Source organism: Martes martes, assembly GCF_963455335.1.
Source record: "Martes martes genome assembly, chromosome: X".
NCBI lineage: Eukaryota > Metazoa > Chordata > Mammalia > Carnivora > Mustelidae > Martes > Martes martes.
Genome location: NC_137897.1, coordinates 34,983,621 through 35,000,809, shown reverse-complemented (window position 1 = coordinate 35,000,809; position 17,189 = coordinate 34,983,621). Strand labels below are relative to the sequence as shown.

The 17,189-nt window shown below is 40.6% G+C and overlaps 1 protein-coding gene across 2 annotated transcripts in view; it reads left to right on the top strand.

Annotated features, from left to right (window-relative positions):
- The window catches only part of CASK (calcium/calmodulin dependent serine protein kinase), a 342,806-nt gene that overhangs the window by 304,427 nt on the left and 21,190 nt on the right, over window positions 1-17,189 (top strand). The window contains exons 15-20 of one of the 2 annotated variants that reach the window (XM_080794823.1): window positions 901-979; window positions 6,467-6,552; window positions 7,611-7,679; window positions 10,415-10,483; window positions 11,901-11,936; window positions 13,457-13,653. In XM_080794823.1, coding sequence (XP_080650949.1) covers window positions 901-979; window positions 6,467-6,552; window positions 7,611-7,679; window positions 10,415-10,483; window positions 11,901-11,936; window positions 13,457-13,653 — 536 coding nt within the window. The remainder of the gene's footprint in view (window positions 1-900; window positions 980-6,466; window positions 6,553-7,610; window positions 7,680-10,414; window positions 10,484-11,900; window positions 11,937-13,456; window positions 13,654-17,189) is intronic. The other variant, XM_080794824.1, reaches the window with a different exon arrangement.

Here is a 17,189-nt window from a genome sequence, read left to right as displayed (position 1 = left end):
AAGAATGAACCAGTGATACATACAACAATGTGATTAAATCTCACACTGTGAATTGTAAAAAAAAAAAAAAGGCAACAAAAAAAGAGTGCATACTGTGTGAGGGGCCATAGCGTAGGCAAAGAGGGTACAGAGATGGGAGTAGTTTACCAGTGGGCACAAGGAAATTTTTCACGGTGATGGATATAGTCATGCTCCTCATTATAGTAATGGTTTCACATATGTAGTGTTAAATTTACCAAATTGTACACCTTAAGGGGCACTAAGTTGTCTCAGTGGGTTGAACGCCTGACTCTTCATTTCAGCTGTCATGATCTCGTGCAATCAAGCCCTGCATCAGGCTCTGCGCTCAGTGTGGAGTCTGCCTGGGATTCTCTCTCCCTCTCCTCTATCCCTCCTGCTCGTGCGTGCGCTCTCTCTCTCTCTCTCTCTCTCTCAAAATAAATAAATCTTTTTTAGAAGGAATTTTTTTTATATTTTATTTATCAGAGAGAGAGAGCGGGAGAGAGAGCAAGTGAGCACAGGCAGACAGAGTGGCAGGCAGAGGCAGAGGGAGAAGCAGGCTCCCCGCCAAGCAAGGAGCCCGATGTGGGACTCGATCCCAGGACGCTGGGATCCTGACCTGAGCCGAAGGCAGCCGCTTAACCAACTGAGCCACCCAGGCATCCCAATAAACAAATCTTTAAAAAAAAAACACAGTATGGAATGTATGTATCATTATTATAGCAATCAGAATACCAAAAATAACATTTTTGTCCTGGCATGGTGGAGTAACAGACGGTCTTCCTCCTTCATTTTCCATATTTTCTTGAATGTTTTCCTTACTTTTAATAAATAAAATTATCTACAGTGAAATCACAAAAAAAAAAGAATAGTAATTCTATTTTACTTACCTTTTTACAGGGAATCACTTTAAAAATGAATGAGCTCAATCATTGTATTGTCGCAAGAATTATGCATGGGGGCATGATTCACAGGCAAGGTAAGTTTCATATGTGATTCTTTCCCTCCTTACCTTTTTTTTCCTATAGCCTAGTGGAGAAAGTATTTTTTATGATGCATATAAACAATCTGTTTACTCTGTGGTCCACATAATGATCTATTTAAGTTATCTATCTTTGGTTTTAATCACTGTTGGTCTCATTTGTTCCTATTCTTCTGTACATGCTCCAGCCTGTGGATAAGTGGGGGAGGGTATATTACAGTTCTGTTACCGAACATCTCTGAATTACTGTTTGGAGCCTGACTTTAAAAAGACCATGGAGGATAAAGTAAATATCCTACCCGGCCCCTGGATATCTGGAAGGCATCTATTCTGGGACATACGTACATACATATGTACATTCATTTATGGATATAGATATGTAATGACAGTTGAAGAATTTCTCGTTCATGCAGGAATGAGATATATTCTTTCTAAATTAGGAAATGAGAGTTTGATAAATAATATAAAAATTAAGTAATAAAATAAGAGATAGCAAATCTAGATTAAGTTTTTAATACCTGCTACAGTAATTGCAGTCCTTCTGAGAAAGGAACCCGCTAAGGCCTGAGGTAAAGAAAGAATGAGTTTTTGAGAAAGGGGATCTTTCATTAACTCTCGGGTGGGCAGGATCTGCACGTGCAGGCATAGCCTCGTCCTTGGAAGGGCTGAGTTATAGGTACTAGCATTGACAGGCTGATCCAAAAATTAGGCTTCCTTTCTTTGAGATGAGGAGTTTTTTGGTGGTGGTGGTGGTGGTTTTTGTGGGGTTTTTTTGGTTTTTTTTTGTTTGTTTGTTTGTTTTTTGTCCTTAGCACCTCTTTACTTTTTCCTTATGCTCAGAGAGCAGGAAGTAACCCCGGAAGCATTTTCATGCCTTCCTGATCACTGATGTCCAGCATTGCTGCTGCCTACAGGGGAATCTTTAGAGGCTACAGGAGTAGACTGCACTCATGCGGGAGAATTGGTTTTAGACTCCAGGATGAATTTTCTGTTTCTTATTTTTAATAAGTTGCTATAAATTCAGTAAAGCAGGGGTACCTGGGTGGCTCAGTGGGTTAAAGCCTCTGCCTTCGGCTCAGATCATGATCCCAGGGCCGCCCTGGGATCAAGCCCCACATCAGGCTCTCTGCTCATCAGTAAGCCTGCTTCCTCCTCTCTCTCTGCCTGCCTCTCTGCCTACTTGTGATCTCTGTCTGTCAAATAAATAAATAAAATCTTTAAAAAAATTTCATTAAAGCCACAACATCATTGTTTCCATAGTCTCTTTTTCTTATATTACCGTGTGACTAGGGTCTGCCATCTCTGATTGAAGTGGTGTCGTGGACATCCTCCTCCTAGTCTTATATTTGAAAAGTAGCTTTCCCATGATTCCCCGTGAAGAGTACCATTTACTGTAGAATTTTAGTTAGATGCCTTCTCTTAGGGCTGAGGATGTTCTCTTCAATCCTTAGTTGCTGAGCCTTTTAATTATGATTGAGTTGTGAATCTTATCAGATGCTCTTCATCTGCTGAGATGATCATTTGGAGTTTTTTTTTCCTTTTATCTATTAACATAGTGAATAACTTTGAAAGATTTCCTAACGATAAACCCCTTCTGCATGTCTCAGATAAACCTAGCTTATTCATTGTGTGTGTGGGGTGTGTGTGTGTATGTGTGTGTGTGTGTGTGTGTGTGTGTTTTGTATGTACTGCTGGATTCTGTGTGCTGATGTTTTGTTTAGAGTTTTTGTATTTGTAATTATGAGTGAGACTGGCTGGTAGTTAATTTTCCTTTCTTGTCTTGCTCTGTGGGGTTTTAGTTTCAAAGTTACATTGCCTCATAAAACGATGTGGAGAGCCGTCTCCCTTCATGAGTTCTCTGAAAGACTTTGTAGAATATTGGAATGATTTGTACCTTTAAAGTTTGGTAGAACTTGCCTATAAAACTATCGAGGCCTGATGTTTTGGTTTTCATTTTGGTTTTTTTAGAAAAGACTTTTTTTTTTTTTTTAAAAGGAAGCTCTACGCCCAATGTGGGGCTTGAAATCATAACCCTGAGATCAAAAGTTGTATGCTCTACCAACTGAGCCAGCCAGGCACCCCAGGAAAGACTCTCTTTTTTTTTTAAACTGCCTCAATTTCTTTAACATTCATAAGGTTATTCAGGCTTTCTATATCTTGAGTAAATTGGAAAATTACATTTTTAATGCACTCTGATGATCACTATCTTTTAATGGGCAAGGTCAGTCCATTAATATTTATTGTGATGATTCTGTCATCTTTTTTATTTATACTTATCCCATTTTTTAATGGATTTTCTTGTTCATTTTTTGTTCCATTTTTTCCCTCTGGGAGTTTAGAATTTTAGCACTCTACTTAGATCTTTTAGGTGGTTACCTTGAAATTTTATCATGTGTACTTAACATTATGTATACTAGAGTGAAATAGTATCTTAACCCCACTCCCAAAGACACTGGAACACTAAATCTGATCACACTCTTGACTTACATATTATTTTGCCCAGCATTTTGTTCTGTCCTGTTTTAAATTCACAAATTTGCAATTACTAACATGACAATTTTTGTTTGGATTTACATAAATGGTTGTGGTTTTATTTACTCCCCGTTCCTTCTATCTTATGTTATTTCTAGTATAGTTAACATACAAGTGTCTGGTATATTAGTTTCAGATATGAACTTACCATTCCTTCTCAAATTACAGACCATCCTTTGGGGAGGATTTTCCTTCTTCCTAAAGTACATCCCTAGAAGTTCCTTTAGTTCTAGTCTCCTGTTGATAAACTCCCTCAGGTGGTATTTATCTGTAAATATTTTATTTCATCCTCAATCTTGAAGATTACTTTTGCTGAGAGCACAGTCTTAGGTTGATGGTTACCATTCTGTTGTATTTTGGCATCCATTGTTTGACATTGGAAAGTCTGATGTCACTACAATTGTCCTTGAATTGTAAGTGATCTCTTCTTTCTCTCTGGGTGTTCTAAGAACTTTGTATTTAGGGGGGGGAAAGATCTCTGTCTTTAGATATTCTGTAGTTTCACTACCTTCCAACATGGCTTTCTCTTTATTTATCCTCTTTAGGATACATTATTCTTCCTGGATCTGCATAATCATGTTTTCATCAGTTCAGTAAAGTTTACAACCAATATTTCTTCAAATATTGTCTCTTCTCCATTCTCCGTATTCTCTCCTTTTGAACTCCTCTAGACATGTGTTAGACATTCATTCCCTCCATATCTCTTAATTTTTTTTCCTATTTTCTTTATTTCTTGTTTCTTGTTTTCCCTGTCTCATTTCCCTGGCCTGCATTCTAGGTAATTTATTTGTTTATATCTTCCAGTTCACTGACATTCTCTTCAGCCATATCTGAATTCCTGTTCAACTCCTCCATTCACTGGTTTCTATCACCAGTTACAGTTTTCTTTTCTAGAAGTACTAGTCATTTGTTCTTAGTTTTATTTTCAAATCTATCTGTTCACATCTGATAATCTCGTGTTGTGTGCTCATCCTTGCAATTAGGTCCTTTATTTTTTTTTCTAATCTTTAACATGTGGCTATTTTACATTCTGTATCTGATCATTCTAGTAGCTGTCCTCCTTGACAATTTAAATCTGTTTTTTCTCTTTCTTTTTTTTTTAATATTTTGTTTGTTTTTTGTTTTTTTTTATTTTATTTTTTAAAATTTATTTATTTGTTAGAGAGAGAGAGCAAGCGAGCACAGGCAGACAGAGTGGTAGGCAGAGGCAGAGGGAGAGGGAGAAGCAGGCTCCCCGCGGAGCAAGGAGCCCAATGTGGGACTCGATCCCAGGACGCTGGGATCATGACCTGAGCCGAAGGCAGCCGCTTAACCAACTGAGCCACCCAGGCGTCCCTGTTTTTTCTCTTTCTGATGACTTTGCCTTACTGTATGTTTGGTGACCTTTGTGAGCTCATTGTTTGTTCTAACTAATGGAAGTCCTGTGGGCCTAGACTGGGTACACTTTCCTCCAAAGAGAGTTTGTTCCCTCTTTTACTAGCTACCATGGAGTGCCACCAATCTGGATCTTGCCTCCCTCCAGATTCCTGGGCTCAGTTTCTGTCACTTGCCGTTGGCCCAAGGCTCAGAATCCGGCTAGCAGGCACTGCTGCTGTGGCATCCACCCTTTCCACTGTTTCATTCCACCCTTCGTTCGCCACCACTCTGGATCCAGCTCACGGGTCCTTATGTGCAGCCGATGGTGGGGGATGGAAGTAGGCAGTGCTCTTAGGAATTTGTACTCCTTAGCGGCAACCCCATCGGGACCCCTCTCACTCTTGAGAGTTTTTTCTGTATCTTCACTTAATAAACTTCTATCGCTTTATTTACCCCCCCCAAAAAAGGAATTTGTATTCCTTTTGTGAGACTAGGAACACTTCAATAGGTGTGCCCTAGATGGGATACAGTTGTAAGAAAGTCTTCTAGTGACTGACCAGCCACACTAGGAAGCAAAAGTCCACAGATTTTTATTTTATTATGTTAATTTTCAAACATGAGTAGAGAGAATAGTGCAGTGAGTTCAAGTAGAGAAAAGTGGAATGAAGAGTGCAGCGATCACCTGCGTACCCATAACCCACTAGAATCACTGTTACTTCACAACCACACCAATGTCATCTGTACTTCCCCTACTGTCCACCCCCAGGGAATATTTTGAAGCAAATCTCAGGGGTCTTATTTTCTTTATGTGCATTTAGTGTGTGTACCTCTACAAATGCTGTGAGCTTTTCATAACGATGCCAGGTCAGTATGTAAACGTGCACAATTTATAAATAAGGAAGTAAAATTTCACATAACTCCCTATTTAGGCATTGGTTCTTGGGCTCTCTTTCCAATTGAAGTATGACAGGACCCTGAAATGCCTACCAAATTATTATAAAATGATTGTGTTTTGTCTAATGTAAGTTAAGTGTTATACAGGAATTATCACAATTCTCTGCATCTTATTTGGTAGATGATGATGATGAAAATGGTAGGAAATGATAGCAGACACTTCAGTGGTACTTTACCATGTGCCACGAACACTCCTGATCCTTCTACATGTATTAAACTAACTTAATCCTCAAGGCAATCATATGAAATAGATACTGTTTTCATCTCCATTTTGTAAATGTTGAAAACTGAGATATGGAATATTTTGGTAACCTACCCAAGATCTTAAAGCTGGTATGGGATGTAGCTGAGATTTGCCCCAGACAGGCTAGATCTAGAAACCGTCATTTTAAACCACGATACATAGTGCCTCTCTCAGAGAACTAAGCAGATTTCCACAGCCATCTTTCCAAAGTGTGTCTTCCGTAAGTAGATCTATCCGTTTTGGTGAGTTTACCAAATGAGCCAAATCTGTACCTGTTTTCTGAAACATTGGCCTTCAATAGTTAGCTTAATTTTTTAATTACTTATGTTGCTGCCTTTGGACATTATTATAAATGTTACATACATCATTTTGTGTTTGTAACCGTGTCATTTCTTTAGGTACACTTCACGTCGGTGATGAAATTCGAGAAATTAACGGCATCAGTGTGGCTAACCAAACAGTGGAACAGCTGCAGAAAATGCTCGTGAGTACATGAAAGTTTCTTTGTCTTTTTTCCAAGACTGACTTTCAGTTTGTTAGCTTGCTTTATAATGCATGAATAAGTGGTATTCTCCTGTAATCAGAGTATTTTTCTGGTCCCACTGTTTGTTGGACTTGACTTTCTACAACATTCATAAGAACTGACAACTGGGAAAATGTTTACATGCGACAGAGCTTGGAAGCCTCTTGCCCATTGAGCAGCATGGGCTTCGACGGTCTCCTTGCCTCCTCGATCTTGTTTCTTACTGAGCAGATGTGTAAAGATCACCTTTCCAATTGTGCGTATATGTGAACTCGTTTCTCCCCACCCTCCATTCTGCTAACATCAGCAATGTCAGAAGCCTTGTTCTGTTTAGCTGAGTCATAGCCTGCTGTATCGGATTTCTCTGCAGCACAGAGGGAAGGAAAGACACAGTAGACCTGGCTATTTTTGACCGTACTTAGCCAAAATCTGTGTTCACAATTGGCCTTTTATTAAAAAAGCAGAATGACGGTCCCAGGCCTGTGTTCACTGTTGTACTGAGCAGAGGCAGATGTCTTGGACCTCTGGTCCTGGACCATCTTCCTGCCACAGTATAGTGGCCTCGCACATTATGAATATCTCTTAAGTGTGAAATAAGCACACAAACTCACTATAGCAAAAACCGTGAGGCCAACATTATGAAAGGAAAAGCAAATACACCATCATCGTGTAGCAGACCAAATGCCATCTTTGTGTAATTACTTATTCTGTCGTCTGGCTCAGTTCATACTTTTGAAAAGCACTTAGAAGTTTCTGTGTGTCTATAAAAAGGGAACCGCTGGGGGGTCTGTTCCACCGCTGCTGCCCGAACAAGGCAGTCAGCCTTGACTTCGCAGGGTTTCTCCCGAGAACAAAGTCTATTCCTGTGAGCAGCCCCTGCCTTCTAACTCCATTTTGTTTTAGGCCCCTGCGTGCTCAGCTGGCTTGCATTAATCCCCCCCCCATTTCAAGTGGTTTCTCACGTGTCTTTGTGTGCAACATTTGTGTGTTAAGCAAGCTCTCCTTTCTTCCCCCTCCAGCGGGAAATGCGGGGGAGTATCACCTTCAAGATAGTGCCAAGTTACCGCACTCAGTCATCGTCCTGTGAGGTAATGGCTCCAGCTCGACCCCCCGCCCCCTCCCACCGCCCCCGCCACCCCTGTCTCCTCTGGGTTCTTAACTAACTGTCTGCTGATGGCTGAATGTTTTGGCTTTCTGGGAAATTGTTTCTGCCTGTGCTGTTGATCACTGCACACCAATTTTACAACAAAGATAACGGAACAGAGTAGGTTCCATTCACCTACTCGGCCCTGCTTCCATGGGGAACTCCTCAGCACTTTAACTGTCTGCAGGCTGGAAGGGCAGCCAAATCTCGAGGAGCTCCAAGTAATGACAGAAGGCTTAATAACAAATGGAGTCTCTGAGGAAAAAGAGAAAGATAATTGCAATAATATTTCCAGGAAGTACATTCACTTCCCTTATTAAGAAATCACACAGATAGTTCTTCTTTCCAAGAATTTGAGAAGTGATCTATTTCTGTTAAGACCGAGGTGTTAAAAAAAAAAAAAAACAAAAAAACTGTGACAAGTCCCTGGACAGATGTTAAGTCCATGAGGAGTTGATAACTGACTTTCCAAGAGGAGTAGAGGCTTTTGCGACCTTCTGTGAAATCGTTTCAATTTGGAACACTTTGTGATTCATAAGCAAGTAAGTTTTCTAGGATAATACAACCCCGAGGTTCCTTTCTCACGGTAGGTGTATCGTATAGAAATTGTAGCTCTCCGACCTGTATTATCCAGTTTTGTGTCGGTGATTAAATGAGATTCTAAAATCTATTCTTTTTGTATTTGGAAATACAGGCTGGCATGAAGGGTCTGTCACCCTTCAGTCATTGCACATTCAGCTCGAGCATAATTATTTGAAGCTGATTCCTTTCGTTGCATCTCCCGAGTCTGTGTACTTCGGTGGGAAGTACAGATTTCCTACAGATGATTTTCAAGACTGACAAGTAACTTATTGGAACTCATCTAGAAAATTGAATTCGTACTCAGGAGAAGTTGAGGGAGAAATTGCAGTGCCTCTTCCAGACCCTAGTCAGGCTATCGATCTCACAAGCAAACTCAGAGGCTTTGTTTTCCGAACCTATCAAAGATATGTCTAAGAATTTGTAGTTTGGTCAAGGATATTTTTTAGTGCACCATGACAGTTGGGGTTTCTGTTCTATCAGGTTTTGAGCTCCTCTTGGTGGCTTTTTATGGAACTTCAGTGAATACTATATTTCAAAAGAAAACAGAGAGCTACTTCTGCTCCAGGTTTCATGGTTTTGTAATTTGTAACCTAGAACACAAACCTTCCAGGGAAGAGAGAATGTCACACACAGCTCTCATGTGAAGCATTCTAATATTCTAACATCGTAGGTGGTCCTCATACCATTTGTCAGCATTGAAGACATTCAATGAATACGATTGATTTGTGTTTTCTTAGCTAACTAGGGGATATTGTTAGTTATTAAGATACAAGTTTCTCTTATGTTTTTTAAGTGGTGGAACTAGTTTTAGGGTGGGACCAGTATTACACATACAAATTCTACACTTGAGTCAGAAGAGCCCCCTCCTTACCTTTTTTACTTCTGAATAGTAGGAAAAATGATACTCTCCTCCTAGCCCTACCCCCACCCTGTTTGACACTCTGGTACCCTGGCAGAATTCAAGCCTGTGGTTGGACTCTTCCCAGCTGGGGCAATACTTCCTAAAGAAGGGCTCTCTGGCCACCCGCGTCAGTATTCCCCGGGAAAAGAGGGGAGACCCTGCCCTCACGCTGGTCCAGCTGACTTGCTTCTCTGGGGGTGGCACCTAGAAACCGATCTGCTCATGAGCATTTGAGAATGCTCGTCTAAGGGAGCCCATTATTCAAAAAGCTAACAAGCTCCAGAAGTTTTCTGTATATCTTCTAGAAAAAACAAATGTCTTTTGAGCAGACATGTACATCTCAAAGGTTTCAAAGGACTCCACTAAACCAGAAATGCTACAGTGCATATTTTCTTCCTCTCTTTATGCTTGTCTTTAAATTTGATTTGGACAGAAAGGGAATGGAGCCCAGAGAGGACTGTGACTGAGGAAGACAGATCTAGGGAGAGTGGCTGTGCCTCCTGGGACTTTTGCCAGAAGTGTAATATTTTTAGAGGCTCGAGGTTATTGTTTTAATCAGTCTCCTAAAATGATCTAAAGAATAAAGGTTTCTTCTCTTGTGGATGTCTGTCTTTTACCCTCATTAGTAATATTTGTCCTGGAAAGACTCCAAGGTGATTACAACATGAGAAGTTTTTTGGGGGGAGGGGGGAGTTAGATTTGTTTCACTTCAAATGAGTCGTTCAGTAATTTTTGACACTGAGGTACTTAAAAACTATTAAGTACTTTTCAACCTAATTTTGAATAAAAAATTAGGCAGTTGGGATCTTCAGCACAATAAGTGTACAGTAATATTTGTCATTTTACAGTCCTTATAAAAGGATTTTAATTGGATTTTATTGGCTTTTAATATCAATTCCCTTTTCCGGGTCTCACTTAAAGTCAGCCAAGGTTATAGAGTATTGGAGACAGGAGAGAAATTATTAATGAATGACACAGTCATCGCATACAATATGTGAATCTTCCGACTGCAAAAACTTTCTCATACTTCTGTGAAATCATGCACGTAAGTCAGTATAGCACCTTTATAGCTAAAAAAAAAGAAAAGAAAAAACCTCAGAGGAAACGGCTGTCAGATTGTGGTTGTAACTGTTAATGTGAATATCTCTGTTTCTGTGCCAGTGTTCTGTGTTAATGAACCTTGTGTCTTATTTCAGAGAGATTCCCCCTCCACTTCCAGGCAGTCCCCAGCTAATGGTCATAGCAGCACTAACAATTCTGTTTCGGTAAGAACTCTAGCTCCACACAGCAAAGTGTGACAATTCTGTTGGTGCCACCTGCCATGAGTGTTACAGTTACATGTGTTCAGTGGAAAATATTGTCTTCTGCCGATATACAAGGCTACTACAGCTACAATGCAGTTTACTCCTGGAAAATCTTTTCAACATTTTCTTCTCGTGAAAAATCCCTTTAATTAGTTAAATTGGAAGAACTGGAGTTCAAGATCGCTTTGGTCATGCTCAAAATATTTCTGTGTCACCCCACTGGCGCCTCTCTGACTTTGCTCAGACTTACTTACCCAAAGGATATCCTAAATGGCAATTTATTGAAATTTCTAAATTTTTTTTAATTGGAGAGAGATGAAGAAACTTAAGGATTTTGCAGAGTAGGCATCTGGGTATTCTCGGGCTTTGTAGTTGTCTATTCTGAGTGATATCAGCAACCTGTTTTAGTTTCCGCTATCTACGTTACGAATTGGTGTGCCCTCTGTTATTGTGGTCCGTGCACATATTTTTGTGAATTATAAGCCTTGCCTGGATATGAAAAGCAAAAGGAACTGGCTTCCAACTGCACTTAAGCCACGCTGTTATCACATCTTTAACACAAAGTACTTGATATTTTGACTTGAACTTGGAATCTGACCATTTTTTTTTTCAGAACTATTCATTTTGGAATATGAAAAGAATTGTTTTTCATTTATTTAAACGGAAGCACTTAAGGTGCAAGCGTCTGATCTTTCGGGGTAACAAAATCTTAAGTTGCTGATATTGCTGTTGAACTGTACCGCGAGTTTTACTAAACGCAGCAGTATCGCTCATTTGCTATCCACGTGCCCTTTAAAAACACATCAACTGTCTTCAGTCGATAAAATTATCAATAATTTAGAGATCATCTCGAACAGAATGATATCAGTAAGAGAAATTATAGGAGGAAATTCCTAATGACCTTTGTTTTTAACTTCCGAATAGGCTACCAATGGAATTCGTTCTAATAGTTTTAACATGTAATACTTTAAAGATGGTGAAAATCCATATAGCCATGGAATTCCTCAAAACCTAAATGATTGCAGTGACTAAGTTGAAAAGGGCAACAGCTCTTTTACGTTTGGGGTTTTCTTTTTGTTTTTAATAGGGCCGTTTCACTCACAGTGGCTTTTGTGTTGAAGATGCTGAGTTGTTTCTTAAGAACACATTTTCTCTCTTGCTTAAACTTACCTGCTTTCCTCAGCTTGCTGCTAAGTGGCCTGGGTTTGATTTTTTTTCGATAACTCAACATTTCTGAGAAATGGAATAATGTTTGTGATCTCTTTACAACTGAAATCTAGCTCATTTTTTAACCATATTGTAACAGAACACACAAATTACCTTGTACTCTTGAAAAGTAAATGAAAATTTTTTCTCCTGGGTTGGCTTTATTCTACAGGACTTGCCATCAACCACCCAACCAAAAGGACGACAGGTGAATAGATATCCTCTATAGAAACTTCTCTAAACTGAGCTGCGAATAGCCAATCCTTTATTAACCCTTTCCATCCCATAATGTCTGCATTTTGGACCATAACATTTAAGCATTGAGAGCTTGTACCATTTCATTTTAACACATTACACATAACTAATTTTCTATAAGGATTTTTTTCCTCACATCTTTATAGCTGTGATGGTTATTGTAATTTCAACCTGATAACCTTGTGTTAATTGTTTAAGAATTCAGCCTTTCGGGGGGGGGGGGTCTTACAGGCCTGCCTCTGGAGTTGGGGAAAAAATTGTTAAGGGTCACAAAACTAGAATTCTAAGAATGACTGAAGCATATGTGCTGACGACCATGTTTAAGCAGTAATTTTCAGAAATTTTAAGGCTTTTTCTTAATTTGTATTTGCTTGTGGGTATCTGAAAGCCATTTACGATGAAAGCTCAGAACATCCTGGCTTTGCATCCCAGTATGCCACTGTTGGGTCACCTGGGGAAAGTGACACGCTGCCTGTCACCAGCAGGCAGCTTCCGGTATGCCACCCACTTTAAGAGTGTGCATTTCAGGTGCAGAGGCAGAGACCTAGTAATTTTACAGGCTGCATTTCTGACAAGGAAACTTGAACAGAATAATCACACAGTAGTTCCAAAGCCTTCAGGTTGGTTTTACAGTGACCGAAACATTAATACTCAAATTTAATTTCAAGAGATAGAATTTGTATGGGGAATTTTCTTGGAATTTGGCATCCAAGTTCAAGTGTGCGTAAGTTGGCACCTGACAGAACTCCCCCATAGTTTGTTCTTAAGACCACATAAGTGATGCAACATTAGATATCCATCACCTTATTTAAAGCATTTAGAAATACAGTGATTATTACAACGCTGCCATATGATAACCCCTTGTCATTTTTCTTCTCTAAGAAGAGGAAAATACAGATACAAAGCCAAAATCCTTGAAAGCTCAATAACACGATTAATTTTTTAAATGCTTTAAAAGCAGTTTACATTTCAGTTTATCAACGGCGTGTAGCCACACCGCCGGCTGTCCTGTAGGCAGTTTACAGCAAGATACCAACACACAGTGCTTGCTGCTTTTGTGTCACGTGCTGCTTTGAGGTTAAAACCTGCCGTGAATGTCTGTGTATCTGGTGTCAAGGCTGCCACGTGATCGTGACAGATAACGTGCCCATAACATTAGCTAAATACATGCAGATTTAAAAATGGAAAGCATACCTCTCTATAATTAGAGACCTAGTTTGTTATAGTAAAAGCAGAAGCTAAGTCTTGATCTTTACTAAACAACTAAGAACAGCAGAGGCTTGAACCTGTACACATCAGAGGCCGCCCATCCGTTTGTAGTGGTAGCAGTTCGGTGTCCTATCTCCATGCCTCATTTGGCTTCACCATCTAGTGTCTTGTTCGTATTGTAAGTGTTAGTGTGTGGTTATTATGTTAGAGCTGTTTTCTTTCACATCGCCGTGGCAGCCCTTCTCACAAACTCCTGTTTTATAGATCTATGTAAGAGCACAATTTGAATACGATCCAGCAAAGGATGACCTCATCCCCTGCAAAGAAGCTGGCATCCGATTCAGAGTTGGTGACATTATCCAGATTATTAGTAAGGACGATCACAACTGGTGGCAGGGTAAACTGGAAAACTCCAAAAATGGAACCGCAGGTCTCATTCCTTCTCCTGAACTTCAGGAATGGTATGTTTTTGTTGTTCTCTTTTGTTTTACAATAAAAACAAAGCCCCGACCATCCATTTGTCAACCTGCTACTATTTTTTGGTGTAAAACCTGCTTGTTCCGCTAGCCAAACAAAGTTCAGATTAGTCATCCAAGAGCTCTAAATTCTCAGCATCTAGCAAACTCCTGCTTGGAGTCAGGTCTTGGTTTTACATAAAAGGAGAGGAAAGTCTAGAGGGAGGCTGAGTGGCTAGCCTCGGGTCGCAGGTCGCAGTCCCCTCCTGGTCCCTTAGCAGAGCCCCTCATTCCCACATGCTGCTTCCGTCCTTTTAGAACTGCAGTTTGTTTTGTTTTAAAGATTTTATTTGAGACAGAGTGAGAGAGGGGGAGCTGCAGAGGGAGAGGGAGAAGCAGGCTTCCCACTGAGCAGGGAGCCCAGTGCGGGGCTCGATCCCAGTACCCTGGGATCATGACCTGAGCTGAAGGCAGAGGCTTAATCCACTGAGCCTCCCAGGCACCCCTTCAATGCCACTTTTAACTGAGAGGAAAGGAGTCCCAGATTACTTATGTATTTTAGTAAAATCTATTTCTGCCATTGTTACTGTTCGCTTACTTGAGCTGTGTTTTGAAAGATGCTGGTGATTTTGCCTCCGTCAGTACTTTAGCAATAGATGAGAAATCTAGCAAAGAGATGACTTTCTATCTGAGTTTTGTTTCACGTGACCAAAAATAGCCACCATTGGGCATTGGGGCAGTTTGCCCCCAAATCCTGGAAGCTAGCTAAAAGACCCCAGAGGTACCCGAGTCCACAGGCACTGAGAATTGTTTTCTCACCCCTTTTTCTCACTAAAGAGATTTCTCAGTTAATTTCCTTTGCATGATTGCCTCTGTCACTATCCCATGTTTCCAGAAATATTCTTACATTTAGATGTCGGAGTGGATAAGAATTTCAGATGCCATCGTTTTCCACGGGGACTCGCAGGCACCTCCAGAGGAAGTGGCAGGCAGCCTTCCAACTCACAGCCCCATCTTCAAGGGACAGTCCAAGCTTTGGCAGGACGGAAGTGATTTCTGAGTCACCTCCATGATGATGTTGTTATGTCGTTAGTGACATTTACGTCTTACAAAATGTGGTCTAGCCTCCTGCCATATGAACATTTTTTTAAAAAGAATTATGTGGATTCCAGATCTCTTCTCCCTAGTCAGATCATCCATAGAAATCCTGTTTCACGGACACCCAGAACTCCCAACTCCTCTGGAAGAATGCTGAGAAATGGCAGTGAAAAGCAGATTTGCTCCCTATCTCCTGTCATGGGGACTAGGTTATCTGAATCAATCCTCCTGCTAAAAAAAAAAAAGAGAGAAAGAAAGAAAAGTGCTGCAGAAAGTATGTTTTTGAAAATTACCTTAAAAGCATTAAGTAGCCAAAAAGGCATCGGGCAACTCAGTGACGAGTTTTTATATGAAAGCCATTAATCAGAGTGATAGAAAATAGAGCAGTGAATTGGCCCATATTGCCAAGAGGACATGTCTGTTACTGAAAACTTTTCTGCCAGAGAACCAAGGTTAAGACCTAACGCCTGTACAAGCAGGGGATCTGTTAGGAGACCTGCTCCCCCATTGTCAGGCCTGCAGAGGCTCTGCCCTCAGGTTAAAAGCAAGCAGAGAAGTGTTCCCTTGCTGCCCTCCAACATCTGGGGACTGGAGAGAAGGCTGCCTTGTCACTGAGCAAAGCCGAAGACACGAATAAAAGGAAAACAAAGTTTCCCTGAAAAAATCGTGGCTGCTGGTCCACCTTGAATAGCTCTGTGCTCAAACAGACATCGCCGGGGACTGCCAGGGGTTTCCAACCTTACACTCAATTTGAGGCCTCTTTTTCACTAATAGTAGTTCCCTATATCTGTTACAGAAAAAAAAAGTCTCTGGTGGAGAACACTTAATGCTAGGCCTCATCCTAGAGCCCTTCCTCACCACTATCACCCCAACATAAACTTTTACTAGGGCAGTGACCAACAAGTCAGAAAAAAAAAAAAACCCACAGTCACAGAAGAAAACAATTAGGACCTGCCTACTAGACCCAACAGAGGCCCTGCTGAAATGACAGGCAGCGGAAACAAAGCCAGTCCCACGTGATGCAGGAGAATCAGGAGGCAGGGTTTTTAAACAACTGTGCCTATATTTTAAAATCAAAAATCTTGAAAAATATCTTTAGAGAACAGGGAAACTGTTAATGGCATGGCAGATTTGAAGAAGAACCAGAAGGAACTGCCAAGGACAAAACACGTAATAACCAAACCTCAGTGGCCACACACCTTTTAGAAAGGCTAAAATTTTTCAAAAGTTTTCACCAACAGGTAAACACATGAACAAATGATGGAATGAACTGCTGACACCCACAATATGCATAGAACTCAAAATCATTCTGCTGAGTTTCCAGGCAGAAAAAAGAGAGAGAAAATATACTGCATGATTCTATTTATATGAAATTCCAGAAAACTATACTGACATCGGTTGGCCTGGGGATCCGGAGGAGAGAGGGAAGAATGTACACGAACAGCACAAGCGACGAAACTGTACACTTCAAACATGTTCAGCTTATGATGAAAAAAAAAAAAACAAACTCAATAAAGGTACAAAAACTGAAGAGGGAGAAAGGGATTCTAGCTGGGCTGATGAGGAAGGGGCCCACTGGGCACCATGTGCCTAGAGGCCTGAGTCAGACATTGGAGGTAGAAGAAGGCATTCCCAGCAGTGAGAAAGACTTGAAACAATACTATTATCAGCCAGACCCAGAATCTTTGTTCATGGGTGTTCCTACCAAGTGACATTTTTCACATCCCGTCAATGAGAAATCAATCGTTTGTGGACCCAGATGCCTTCTTTATGCTTGTTAAATCTCACTGTGCTTGATGAGGCACACCAGTTAAGTCCTTTGATATATTTTGAGTCCCTGAATGTGTCATCCCTCCCCTTGTCTACCAGACCCTCATCCAAGTGAGCAATAAAAATGGTAAGCATGTGTTTGAAATTTCCCTCCAGGTTGACCTAAATCCTACCACAGTTTTCCTGCACTTACTGAGCTAAAAGAAATAGCAGTGATTTCCTGAGTGGCTGGTGAAGACTGGTTTTGTTCCTCTGTCACTGCATCCCATATAGCCACACCACAGATTTTTACTGGGAGCTTTTTACTTTTATTCCTTAAGCTTAAAAACATGGGTTGTAAGATAGTCTATAGACTGTACCATGAGCTCTACGGAGTCAGGATTTTGTCTCTTTTAACCTGTCAAAAAGTCCTCAGCTTTATTTATGCTTCCAAAGATCCTGTGCCTCACAGAAGCCGTAGTTATGGCTACAGCACGGATTGGCTTGTGCTGGAAGAATCCCCAAAGCGAAGGCTTCATCAGCCTCCTCTGTGTGCCACTTAGGTAATATGCGGAGACTGACTTTGATGCTGTTGCTGAGCATTCACAGTATTTCCCAATAAATGTCTTCCTCCTAACCAAAAAATAAAAGAATTTAAAAAAAACCTCAATGAACAAGAGAAAATAAGAGACTTG